We start from the raw sequence: 13,547 nt of genomic DNA on the forward strand, positions 1-13,547 counted from the left end.
TGAAAAGAGACACTTATTTTCAATTATAGCAACTGATCACATGTAACATGACAGGGAGCTATTTCACTATTGGTGTGTCCATCTAACAGAAGGTGAATACTCACTCACTTTCCTCATCAGTCACACTATAGCATATTTCTTATTTGGCCAAGATCCACCAAATACTACATAATAGTACCAAGACTTCCAAACAGACCATTCAGAAACAGAATAAAGTCAGTTATTGTTTATTAACAAATACAAGTTATACATTAAAAATATAGTTTCTCCATTCAGGTTTCTCCTGGAGCTCGAGGGCAGCTGCTTTCTAGCCAGTGGCGACATTTGAATAAAAAGGGCGTCGAGGCACCTGAAAGAGAGAAATCCAAATCAGACAATGTCAACAAACAGAAATATGATCCATTGTGGCCTCAGATAAAAAATTGGAGTCAGGCAGCAAGCAGCTCTAACATGATGCGTCAGAAACACACAGTCTTACCTTTACTGTGAACTAGATCACCAGCATCATCAAGAGTTACTCTCCTCATTTGTTGAGTCCTGGATCAACCTGTAAGAGGAGCTCAGTTTTGATTCACAAAGAAACTTCATGTGTGCGACCAGGACGTCGACTGTAGGAGCCTCAGAATAAAGTTAGAATCAGGAGCTGGAGCTCAGCTCTCATAGTAGGTGTCAGAAAAGTTTATTTTAGTTTGTCATCACCGGCTGAAAGTTACACAAACATACTGCAAACATGAACTCACCAGCTCTCAAGCCCAAAACTCTGAACTCTTCCGTCTTCCCATGTGGACCTCTGAAAGACGGTGGACAAATAAAAGTTAGCAAAAGAGTAACAACGTTTAAAAAGAGGTGAACACTGCAAAAACACACGAGCCTCAGAATAAAGCTAGAATCAGGAGCTGGAGTTCAGCTCTCATAGTAGGTGTCAGAAAAATTTATTTTAGTTTGTCATCACCGGCTGAAAGTTACACAAATGCCGAACGTACTGCAAACATGAACTCACCAGCTCAGACCCAGCAATCTTGGATGTTTGTCCAGTCTTCACATTTTTACCTATAAAAGAAATGGACAGATAAAGTTATTCAAGTGTGACACGATTGAGGTGAAGAGTGCAGAAACACACGAGCCTCAGGATAAAGTTCGAATCAGGAGCTGGAGTTCAGCTCTCATAGTAGGTGTCAGAAAAGTTTATTTTAGTTTGTCATCACCGGCTGAAAGTTTTATAAATGCAGAACATACTGCAAACATGAACTCACCAGCTCTCAAGCACAGCAACAGTAAGAACTCTTCTGCCTTCCCATTTTTACCTTTGAAAGACAGGATGAATAAAAGTTAGCAATGAGTAACGATTTAAATAAAAAAGGTGGAGACTGCATCAATATATGAGCCTCAGAATAAAGCTAGAATCAGGAGCTGGAGTTCAGCTCTCATAGTAGGTGTCAGAAAAGTTTATTTTAGTTTGTCATCACCGGCTGAAAGTTTTATAAATGCAGAACATACTGCAAACATGAACTCACCAGCTCTCAAGCACAGCAACAGTAAGAACTCTTCTGCCTTCCCATTTTTACCTTTGAAAGACAGGATGAATAAAAGTTAGCAATGAGTAACGATTTAAATAAAAAAGGTGGAGACTGCATCAATATATGAGCCTCAGAATAAAGCTAGAATCAGGAGCTGGAGTTCAGCTCTCATAGTAGGTGTCAGAAAAGTTTATTTTAGTTTGTCATCACCGGCTGAAACTGTATCACACGTCAAGATAAGAACTCACCAGCCAGTCTTCGAAAAACACAGCAGCGACCATCTCCATGTTCTCATCTGCACCAGCGTCGGCTCTACAGAGACAGACATAACAATTTTAATGCTTTAAAATGGAAAAACGGGGCAAAGGGGGAGTTAAAATTAGGTGCTGCCATTCAGCTCTCAAATGTGTTTTACGTCTTTTCTATTTCATATTTCCACTTTTTTTTCTTAATCAAAATGCGACACCAGGGTGCTCCTCGACGTGGCAGTCCATCATATCCTTCATTGAGTCACAGTACATTTTATCAAGCAGATTAACTCACATTTGCTCTCGTCCAGTGAGAGACATCTTCAAGGCAACACTTCTTCAGATCGTTCATCTGAACAGTCGTCGAGGCTTGGACTCCAGCATGCCTCCATGGGACTGAGTGGAAAGAAACAAGACGAGGTTCATGAATTTATTCATTCGTAGCATTATTTCATCCACTTGTGTTTTTTTCTCTTTTAAATTCCAGCCTCAGCTCATATAATATGTCTATAATACACTGTGTATATTAGAGACAGACAGCTGAAATTGGTGCACATAGTCTATGTACCATTAAAACCCACTGTCATTACAGCATAAAATCATGCATCCCATGTTATCAAGCTTTAATTCTGTGGCCCTGGATGAGTTATTTGGTAGTTATTATCAGGACTGATGTTGGTTGAAAAATGCAACCCAGTCAAAGTTGAAAATAATATTAATATGTAGTATTGTATGGCAGTTTTTGTACTAAATGTGGTCGGTGTAACATTATTTTTTAGCAGTTGTATGAGGGTTAACTTCCTCATAAGAACTTGGATGTTAAACAATTGCTTTAAACTAGAAGTAGGGGGGAATTTGAGCAGTTTCCAGACAAAGAAAAACGTGCATGTGCAAACCTACAATAGTGATAAGACGAGATTTGATGAGTTTACTGCTATTTGGGCAACATTTCCAATAGGACAGATTAATTTAGTCATGTGCATGAGAAAAATAACTACAGTAAGGCTGTAAATGTGAATGTAAACTCTTGTTTTGTGGATCAATGTAAGATAAGTCAGATTATCTAGTTAAATAATACATAGCATGAATCACTAAACACATCTGACTGTTTTAACACGTGGTGGACATGAGTTCAGTCTGGGAGCTCTGGCCCTTACAGGACAGCCACGTGTTGCAGTGCAGCCCACAAAGCTAAGCTAGCAAACAATGTCACGATATAATACTCACTTGTTTGACTTCTCTCTGATCATCTCTCAGCACATTTTCAGCCAAACCGACACAATCGATTCATATTTGCTGCCACGAAATAAAGTTTGGAAAAACCACCGAGAGCAGCAGCAGCGTGGCTCCATCTCTCCTCTCGTGCTGCCAGTGGAGAACAGAGGAAGTGAACGTAACCGGCTTCCGTATAACAGGAAGTCCCTCCCCTTTCTGAGCTAGCTAGCTAGCAGGCTAGTTAGCATACGTTAGCTAGCTTCATTCGTCGGACTTTTAAGAAAAGAGGAGTAATTGTTATGAATGTCTGGTCACATAATACGCTTATCGGGCTCCCATTAATGTACTGGATATACTACCTGAACAAGTGGTCTTTTAAACAAAGATTCAACAACGATGAAGTTGCTAGCAACGAGCAGCGACATTACCCATAAGTCTTAGCAGCCGCGATTAATGTACCAAAGCCTCATGGGGGTTGTAGTTTTTAATGCTAACGAGATAATTGTCATTTTATCCTGGTAAAAATGAGCACCCATTGCAGTAATAGGTACCACATTTGCTTATAAAGTGAACAACAAAAAACATTCAACATTTCTTCAGCAATTCAGTCTGTTAAGAGTTTGAAAAACGACGCTGGATGACTTTGAATTGAAATATCACTATAATTGATGTTGTATTTCAAAAGCTTCAATAGTAGGCTATATATACACTTAGTACAACAGTCACTATATCAGATATATCACAGGGACATTTAAGTGCATGAGAGGTGATATAGCAGTATATATAAGTCCCCTAAAATGGTGCAAACACAGTCAATCTTCAAATCAGGATGGGCTTGTTTTTCGTACATATTGGCCTATGAAAAATCTCTCAACTTTGATTATGGTGTGTGTGCTTGTTGGCATCAACTCTGTCAACTTCAGTGCTGCAAAATATTGTAACAAGTCTGCTGGATATGTGATATCATGATGAAACTTTAAAGGTACATATACCTTAAACTATAATTATTATTTGCATATCACCCAGGCAATGCTGTGCAGGAGACTTTATATATATATATTGTCTTAGATGTTGGTTTGTGTTGTATTTCCTGGTTCTAAATGTTGCACTACAGTAAGATGACAACTTGTTCTTATACTTGCCTTCACCCACTTAGGATATATTTGATTTTGTCACCCAGTACTAGCGTCCATGAAGAGCTTTTGAGGAGATGTCAACATATCAAGATATATATAATGCATCGTGATATAGCCTAAAAATATTCATGTCGCCCAACCATAGTTTGGTTTTAGTTCCACTTAAGGCAAGTCTTAATGCTACACTATAGTGACATTTGAGACAAAAATGAGCAGGACTGTGGCAAGAATTTAAGAAGTATTGAGGATGAAAGAAACCCTCCACCAACCAAACCTTATACAATTTTCTGACAAATTAAAAAGCAACTAAATTAGATTTTTGAAAATGTATTTATTGTTCCAGTTACATTTTCTGTAAATATCATCTCTACATTATAGTCCAAATGTTGTTCCAAGGTCTTCTCTACACTCTCAGGTAGGCTATGTCATCCTGATAAAAAAAATAACTCAATATTAAAATTTAAAATACTTAGTCTAAAAAATATCACAGTCAGCCTTAAAAAGTCCCATTATATTTAATATTTTTAGGACATAAACTCCTATCATTTAGGGTTAGGGTTAGGGTTAGGGTTAGTTGTTGCAGATCACGTGTACCTGAACGTGTAATGTACCCTGTGCTCCATCAGTTTGGGTGAAGGCCCTTTCTTGTTTCAACTGCTAAAAGAACCACACTCAAAGAGTCACGTCAGGTTTAATTTATACATTTATTCTCATCACAGCTGTACAGGAATGCATCGTCACAGCAGAAACACAACCTAAACCCAACCATGGCACAACAGCCGTCACAACACATCCAGAACTCAACCATTAAATGTACAGGCTCAATCAGCTCACCTCAATTCAATGTCTATAATTATCATCAATATTATTATTATTATTATTATTATTATTCACATAGAACCATCTGTCTCTCAAATATATCTTTGTTTTCAAAGAGCATAAAAATACAAGTGGACTCTTCATTGGGATGAACATTGGTGGTTGATCCACTGTCTGGCCTACATGGAGGGACCACTGAAAACTGGGGAGCCGAGGAGGAGTGGAGCCAATTTATTACAGCTTACAGGAGGGGGGTTTATAAGGGCTCGTACAAGGCTTCTCAATGGTTACAGGAGGAGCGCAGACAGGGTGACTGATTTCAGGGATCATATAGGACTCACGACTCAACCTATAAGCTATTTTTTTGACATCGCACACACACATAAGGAGCAAGGGGTTTGTAAGGAACCAGCAAAAAAAAACAAAAAACATTTAAAATGTGAGATTGAACTCAAGAAAAAAGACAAAAAATAAATATTGAATATATGAAAGAACACTACCAAGGCACAGAGAGATGCAGAGTAAACAAAACGGACACGGAGGGAGATAAAAAGTGGGGGTAGACAAGATGGAAGGTGGGCAGATTAGAGGCAGTTTCACTAACCAACACTAGAGGGAGCTCTAACAGCTCAAATACCCAGGTATATTTTAAACTCTATGTATGTATACTGGATGTACTATATAAAGCATTGAAATATAGGATTATCTTTTAAAAACACTGTTCACTGCAGCAGGACAAAGGGATACACCGCATGAGTGTGCTTGTATATATGTGTCTTTGCATGTAAATGTGTGTGTGTGTGTGTCTGTGTGTAGATTCGTTTCCGAGCAAACCTCCATAGATGGAGCTAAACACCAACAAAGCAGAACACCAGTGAGAATACAACCAATGTAATGTGCATGTGCATGTGCATGTGTGTGTGTCTGTGTGTGTGTGTTTGTGTCTCAAAATTCATGGACACACATCTATATCGTCGTTCTGATCGTTAGAATAAACTACTGTACGAGTGGGAGGACATTGACATGAGCATCAGCAGGGACTACACACACTCGTAACAACAACAACGGCAACGATAACAACAACGGCAACAACAACAACATGGAGAGAGACAACACACAGGTCAGGAAGTCCGGCTAACCACAATCCTCCACTCACACAGAAGAGAAATAGAGGCTGCGATTCATCTGGAAAAATGACATCGCAGGCGTGAGACAGACTCAGAAAGCGGCCTGTCTTTTGCATGTGCTTTTAAAAATTCTCTCCGGTATCTCATCTGTATGCGTCTTGTCTAACTACCTAGCTATCTATCTATCTATCTGCCTGTCTGTCAGTCAGTTTATGTGCTTATTTTTGCAAGCAATATGCTTATCTGTCTGTCTCCCTGTCTGACTGAGTTAGGATCTCTGCCAGAGTCTGTAGAGATAAAAGGATGAAGAAAATGATTGTGCTTCTCGATGCACGCAGCCGTCCGAGGCTGGGCGGCGGGCGACTCGCTGGGCTGCAGAGGTCAGAGGTTGTGTGGGAGCGGCCTCCTCGCATCGGGAGGCGTGCTAGAGCTACCGCACCAGACGAAGAGGACTCCCTCCTCAGTGTAATGTACAAGGCTACATGAGAAGCGCTCACGCACATGCTCAGACACACACGCACACACTCTCGCGGAGCGCCAGCATCGAGCCTTGGGAGAGTTTTCTTGAGACACCTACACATGATGGAGGGGAGAGAAGGGGGGAGAGAGGGCTTGTTGGAAAATGAGGCGATGGCAGGAGATCAGTCCAGCATTGCATCCAGTTGGTCTGCCAAGTCGTCAAACATGCTGCCGATGTCGTCCAAGATGGAGACCGTCGCCTTTTTGCTGGAAAGAGAGCTGGAGAGCAAAAAAAAAAAAAAGAAATTTCGCTGATTATGATGCAGACACAGCACAGTCAGAGAAGAAGACTGAAAATGTGAAGTGGAGAGAGTAAAGTGGTTTGGAAAGTATTCTTCCACATTGAAAATCAGCATTTATATAAAACTCTTAATGATAACTGTAGTGTCCCTCAGATACAAATTAATCTCCTGGATAACTTCAAGGATCAGTTCACCCAAAAATGAATATTCGGTCATTATCCACTCAGCCTCGTGCTGCAACATCCTCCTAAACAACTGAAGTAAATGGGGACTTGTTTTTTAAAACAACTAACAAGCATCTTGTCTCCATCTCATCTGCCGTAATCCAAGTCTCTGAAAGCCCCAAGATAAAAAAATACAAACTATTATTGGAGAAGACATTATTTACCCACTTGACGCCCATACTTGGGTCCTCGGTTTTCCCAGAGGACTCCCATTTCACTCCCAGGTTCACAATTCTCCTGTCTTTCTCCCAATTTATGACAGTTTTTCACACGTTTTCCCCTTTTAGTAATAACAACCTGTTCTGGCACTGTAGTCTACTGTACTGTTGCGCCTTGTGCTCCTCAGTGAGAAACGGAGAGAAGAAAGAAAACAGATTCCTTCAGATGTCCTAAAGAGAAGAATTCCTCTTTCTTATGTATGTATGTCTCTTTTTAATTTTGGGTGAACTTATTCTTTAACAGTTTTTTAACCCTGCGATAACACATTTGCTTTGGTGCAGCTGTACCAACTCTTGAGGGGGATATCTCGCTCCATAGCTGCTAAATGTTGCACTATGTTCACCAGCCAGTCATTAACCCGCAGGTGAACACAGTCAAACTGGGTTTTTAGAGCTTTGTTGCTGAAAACAGCTGCCTGCTGCTTGAAGCGCGGGGAGAGTGAACCGAAATAGAAGAGTGAAAATGAGCTGAAACTTGCTGTAAGATGAGCGGAGCTGCAGATTTAGGTGATAATCCTCAGCAGGTTTATCACTACGAGTGATCCCTGTCGCATTATTTACACTTAATCACTTGAGACATTGCTATTATGGAAAATATTGATTGTAGCTGCTTTAAACGCACGATTGTAAAAATCATCATCAGATCAAAACCCCGTTTTTGAGTCTATTCATGGTCAGCAGGTTCTCCGAAGAACCCATGCATGTATGCGCTGTCAGAGCTGCATTAAGTCACTGCTAATTCAAACGGAACGAGTCCTCCTGCTGCACAGGAAATGCAGCGTATTTGTTTGGTCGTCCCGTAAAACAGATGCACCGGTTGGTTTTCGGTTCTATTTCTGTTGAAGTAGCTGCTCAGAGTGTTCGCTGTAGTATTAAAACAGACATCCTGTTAGCACCGTAACCAAGGGTTTCACCAGATCAACTATGACTGAAACCTGAAGACCTGGCATTTTACCACATGGCAACTGGTTTCAAAAACTTTGTTTTGGTCTGTTTGTTGTGAAACTGTATGGTACACATCAGAGCCGTTGACTTTAATAACACTTTATCACTGAAAAGGGGACAAAACAGAGCCCGCTGCAGCTCGGACCTTTCATTTGGAAGCGAATGAAAGTGATTTGAAATGTTGAATGTTTTTATCGGGTCTCCACCAAGTGCAAACTTCGGCTTCAGCTTGCTTGAAACTCAATGATTAAACGTTCCTCTGGAGTTTTAATTGACTTGCCTCCTTGAAGGAATAGTTCAACAGTTGAGAAAAAGTGCTTACTCGCTCTCTTGCTGAGGGTGAGATAAGAAAGTCGTTGCCAGTTGGACAGCGCAGGTTGCCATAGTGACTGAACCCGACCGTAATTGAGGCTGTTACAACATGAACTCCTTCAGCCACAAATTCCTGTTTAACATTTTTCTTTAAAACATTCAAAGGCTTTATTGCACATTTCGTGGAATACTAATTACGGGCTCGTGTGAAAAATAAGATTTGGAAAAAAGACATTAAAAGGATCAAAAATGTAAGATACACAAATACAAATCTATGTAAAAATTCAAACTATGCTCAAGTGCAAACGTTGTGTTGCCAAGCTGGCCACTTCCCCACATTTTCAGTCACAATGCTAAGCTAGGCTAACCCCCTAGCTTACCTAGAAATCGTCTGCCTTCTGTTCGTTTTAATTGAACTGGATGGCGGTTTCAGTTCATGCGGCTCAAAGTGCCAAAAAAGTACATTTGAAAAAACAAAACAATGGCTCTTTCCAGAAATCATGACTCAAGTTAATCCACAGAAGTTTCAGAAGCAGTTTCGTGCAGGAACTGTGGTTTTTCTACCGAACTGCACGCTCGAACTGTATCGTCACGCAGAGGGAAGCGTGCATCTGCTCGTGGACCAGAGGCTGGTGCTCGTGACAGCGTCAAAGCCTGGTGAGCTTTTACTTGACGCCTGAAACGTGTCCTCTCACTTTGCAGCTCTTCATCGTGTGAGGAAGAGCTAATTAATGCTCTGATTCTCGCTTGGATGCCAACAAGTAGTCCAGAGAGGCTTTTCTTGGAAATAAATGGTACATTTTGTGGTAAAATCTGCAGATTATCTGTATAAATACTCACTCATTTTGTGTGTCCTCCTCTTTCATCTTGTGTTCCACAGCCTGCACAGCTGCTGCCAAGGAGGCGCTGGTCTCCTCCAAACGATGCTGCACCTCCTCCTTCTGCTCCCCTTCCGCTACTTGACCCTCCACCTCTCTCAGATTCTCCTTTTCTTCTCTCTTCCTCTCCTCCTCCTCCTCCTCCTCCTTTTGCCTCCTGTGCTCCCTCTCTTTCCTCCTCTCCTCCTCCTCTCTCCTCCTGTCCTCTTCCTCCTCCATCTCCCGTCCTCCCACCAGGTCGATGGAGAGACCGGCGATGGAGGAGCGGGGAGGTTTGACAGGGTGTGGAGAGGGGGTGGAGGGACTCTGGGCCGGAGAGGGGGAGGCGAGAGGGAGTCCCGGAGAGAGGGAGGGAGCAGAAGGGGTGTCAGGAGCCGGGAGAGGGGCGGAGGCAGAGAGCGGGGAGGAGGCTTTGGGGGCCGGGGTCGGGGTCTGGGTCGGGGTCTGGGTCGGGGTGGGGCTGGCTGCAGCTGGACTGGTAGCAGCAGAAGTCGGGCTCATGGTAGCTGAAGCTACTATTGCTTTGCCGGGTTTAGGTGCTGTTGGAGGCCCACGGGGTTTGGGGGACACAGGAGGAGGCACACGCTTCGGCTCTGGTCAGAGAGAGGCAGAGAGAGTGATCAGCATCTTTAACCGGTCCATTGTATGGGATTCAGGGATTTTAGAGGCGGAAAATGGGATACAACACTCATGATTATGTTATCATTCGAGTAAAATCACCTGAAATCTAATCATGGTGTTTTCATTGCCTTAGAAGGAGCCTGTTATATCTACAGAGGGAGCCGGTCCTCATCCCGTGGATTCAATAAGGGAAAATCTGGACACAGCGTCATTTGATTGCTGCTCAGCGGCCCATGAAGCCAAAAAAGTCTAATTTCCTGGATGTAAAATTACCCAGATCTTCAGTGTAGCCTCTGCATTGAGCGGCCCTAGAGACTTCGACCTGCTTCCAGTTTACCCTCCACTAACTTGAATGACGATAAAACAATTTAACGGTGCGGCTCTTCAAGACTTTCTAAATGCTATCGGACCAACTGGCTCAAATTCATACAGTGACACGCGTCATTTTGCAGGGTTATCTAGCGTTATACAGCCGCTTCTTTCACAATGTCAGCTTATGGGAAAGTACTTTTGGGCCGGAGTACTTACACAGTTTGGCCACGATGTCAAACTGGCTTCACAAATAAACTAAATCACTTAATCCTACACCGTGGACCTTTAAGAGAGCTCTTTAATTCCCTTCAATTACTAACCTTTCTAGTTTTTAATCACAACTTACTCAGAATAATCAATTTTGGCAACAGAGCTTTGCAGAACAATAACATAATCAATCATATCAATTTCAAAGTCTGTTGAAAATATTCCAACTTTGTTTTCTCTGCTGCTGTAAGCGATATATTTTTATTAAAATAAGTGTTGTCGTGTCTGATTTCCATGGGAAATTAAGACTTTCTGCTTCACCATTAAAACGTTAGAGGGTATGAATATGTAATAGACATATTTATCGATAAATAGGTCTCTTGTCTGCGTACAACTAGAACCTAATCACATGGTTGTGAATTGTAGCCTTCAAAACTGTGTCAAAACTTGCAGGGGTCACTAAAAGGGTCTCGATATAAAATTCAGTTCATCTGGTTTATTAATAAGGCGGACCAGTTCCACACGGGCTGCAGGTGGTAGCACTTACTTTGACTCCACCATGCATAATACATTTTGAAAGACTGTGATTAAATGTTCAGTTCTGCTGCTGATAGTTCACACACTGATTAACATCTGATTCAGTAAAGCTTCAACGTTGCTGCTGTACCAGAAGTGAATTCATATTTACAGATTCAGCCAGAACATTTCAGAATAAATATATGAGGGTAGGTATGAACCATATAATAGGAGGCCTAATCTATATTAAATGCAGGTTCATTTTGAGTATATGAAGTTTGTGGGTCTCGACTAAACACCGATCTTCAGTTTTGTGTGTGTGAATGTGTGACTCTCACCAGGGCTCTGTGCCGTCTCAGTGTTATCAGGACCGGGTATGGGGACCCTGCGTGTTGGGGTCGGGGGGTCAGCTTGTCCCTTCCTCATGGTGACTGTGGACGGTTTAGGGGAGACCGGAGGCTTCAGCGACTTCCTCGCCTCCATCCACTCACAGCTCTCTCTGTTGGTCTCCGTCCTGTCAGAGACCTCGGACACCGGCCTCCGCCGCAGGACCACGCCGCCGTTCTGCTGCGGCTCGCCTCCGCCTTTCTGACCGCTGGGAGAGTCTGATTGGTTATTGCTTTGAATGACCCTTTCTGTTTGCTCGGACGTGCGCGGTCTCCTGCGTATGGTGTCGGAGCCGGTTGTCATGGTAACAACAGTGGTAGCCACGGGTGCAGGTGCTTCGGAGTCTGTTGCCAGAGGACGAGGCTTCCTTCGGAGTGTCGCTGTGCCATCTGTGATCTCTGTCGCTGACGAGACCACGGTGGAGCGGGGCCGGGGCTCTGGACGTTGTTGGGCTGGTTGCCGAGGTAACAGGTCAGTCTGATCACCAGGGAGGCCTTCTGGTCCACTGATGGTCCTGCGCCGACTTAAGACATCATCATCCTCAGATCCAAGACCCCCTGCACCTGCCTGGCGACGAAGAGTAGGAGGACTCACCTGGAGATCATATGACTGTCACACATGCACATTGTGAACATTTAAAAATTCCTACAAACCCGACACACCGACACACACACCCACCTGTAGGTAGCTGGTGCTGCCTCCCAGATTCCTTGGCAGGGTTTTGGCTCCACCCACGATGGAGGTTTCCAGCATGGCAGCGAGGCTGCGAACGCTCCCAGAAGCCCCCTCTGATCTCTCCAGGCCTGCTGAGTCCTGAGATCTTCGAGCTGATCCCAGGCTGCCGCAGTCACTGGCTCGCCTCTCTCGATAGGTTGGCAGCCCTAAGAGCCCCTCCACCTGTCCCTCCCCCTCTCCCTCCCCGTCACCCCCGGTAATAGAAGAACAGGACCGTTTAGGTGGCGTGGGGGGCCGACCTTTCCGACGGGGGCGGAGGGTGACGGATGACTGGCTGCGGTTTACAGTGACATCATTAGGGGCAGGGCGTGCGGAGCTGCTGCGGCACACAGTGGCGTATCTAGAGTCTGATTCTGAGCCAATTAGACTGTGAGTTCTCCGCCGCTCTTCCTCCTCACTGGGCAGGCGGAGCAGCGGCACCGACGGATCCACGGCCGCCATCTGGGTGGAGGGGCGCGGCCGAGCCCTGGGGGAGGCCTGCTGGGTGCGGGCATGCGGTGGGGTTTGTGGTGGGGTTTGTGTGGGTGTGTGGGGAGGGGTCTGGGCATGTGTGAGACCTGGGCGAGGTTTGGCCAGCGGGCTGGGGGCGCCGTCCCTCTGCTTCCTCACCTCCTTCCGGGGCTCGGAGCCGGTGCTGCCACCCGGACTGGGTGGAGGTGTCGAGGGGCTCTGAGGAGGCTCAGAGCTACTTTCTCCTCTCTGGATCTCCTTCAGTCTCCTCACCCCCAACATCAGCTTCTTCTGATGGCCTGAGGGGAGGCAGAGGTGTGGAGGAATAGTTATTGTCAGATAGAAAGAGAATAAAACATATTTGGACTTCAAAGCTAAGAGGGGGTGTTGGAAAAGAGCGTCTGTTCCTGGAAAAAAGCTAATCTTCAATGGCGACCCCATCCTGCGCTTGACTGGTACCAGGCGTCAGAACATCTGAGTCTTACTGTTGGGCCTATCTGTATTTTTTAAAATTTTAGAAAGTAACCATAATGAAATACAGAACAAATTAAGTTCAAGTCTCCCTCCAGTCATAAATTTGTATTTCTTTCTTTCTACAGTTGAATGTTCGAGCTCCAGAAGGCTGTTTTCACATCCACTGACTGGAAGAGTACAGTTTGTCTGTGCTCAATGATTTCACAGATAGTTTGGAAGCAGATCCTGCTCAAATATTCATCTTACATCTTGCGTCTAAAAGTTAAACTTTGGAAGTGAAAAATAATCACATATTCACAGATCCTGAAATTTCAAATGAGGGAGAAGACTGTATGTCATTCTAAGGATTTTAACAAGACTATTAAGTACCATAAAGTATATCTCTCATCAGGCTCATTATCTGTACTTATATAAAATATTTATTTTTGTGCTAATTATCATGTGT

The 13,547-nt window shown here is 43.7% G+C and overlaps 1 protein-coding gene and 1 long non-coding RNA gene across 6 annotated transcripts in view; both read right to left on the minus strand.

Annotated features, from left to right (window-relative positions):
* Window positions 1–211: 211 nt before the first annotated feature.
* LOC311269122 lies at window positions 212–3,358 on the minus strand. 2 transcript variants are annotated; one of them, XR_014624043.1, is made up of 10 exons: window positions 3,340–3,358; window positions 2,993–3,130; window positions 2,061–2,161; window positions 1,766–1,829; window positions 1,515–1,565; window positions 1,254–1,304; window positions 1,001–1,050; window positions 741–788; window positions 479–547; window positions 212–349 (listed from the first exon to the last, which is right to left on the minus strand). It is a non-coding gene; the product is annotated as an uncharacterized lncRNA (long non-coding RNA). The 2 variants fall into 2 exon arrangements; XR_014624044.1 differs by lacking the exons at window positions 1,515–1,565; window positions 3,340–3,358 and having other exon boundaries at window positions 2,993–3,292.
* Window positions 3,359–4,801: 1,443 nt separating this feature from the next.
* LOC311272527 (uncharacterized protein) overlaps window positions 4,802–13,547 on the minus strand; it is a 40,488-nt gene continuing 31,742 nt past the window's right edge. For 2 of the 4 annotated variants that reach the window (XM_084378991.1, XM_084378994.1), the window contains 4 exons: window positions 12,122–12,927; window positions 11,395–12,052; window positions 9,363–9,993; window positions 4,802–6,800 (listed from right to left, as the gene is read on the minus strand). In XM_084378991.1, coding sequence (XP_084235117.1) covers window positions 6,704–6,800; window positions 9,363–9,993; window positions 11,395–12,052; window positions 12,122–12,927 — 2,192 coding nt within the window. In that variant the 3' untranslated portion in view covers window positions 4,802–6,703. The remainder of the gene's footprint in view (window positions 6,801–9,362; window positions 9,994–11,394; window positions 12,053–12,121; window positions 12,928–13,547) is intronic. The other 2 variants (XM_084378993.1, XM_084378992.1) reach the window with 2 other exon arrangements.

This window comes from Pagrus pagrus, assembly GCF_965226575.1.
Source record: "Pagrus pagrus genome assembly, chromosome: 2".
Classification (NCBI taxonomy): domain Eukaryota; kingdom Metazoa; phylum Chordata; class Actinopteri; order Spariformes; family Sparidae; genus Pagrus; species Pagrus pagrus.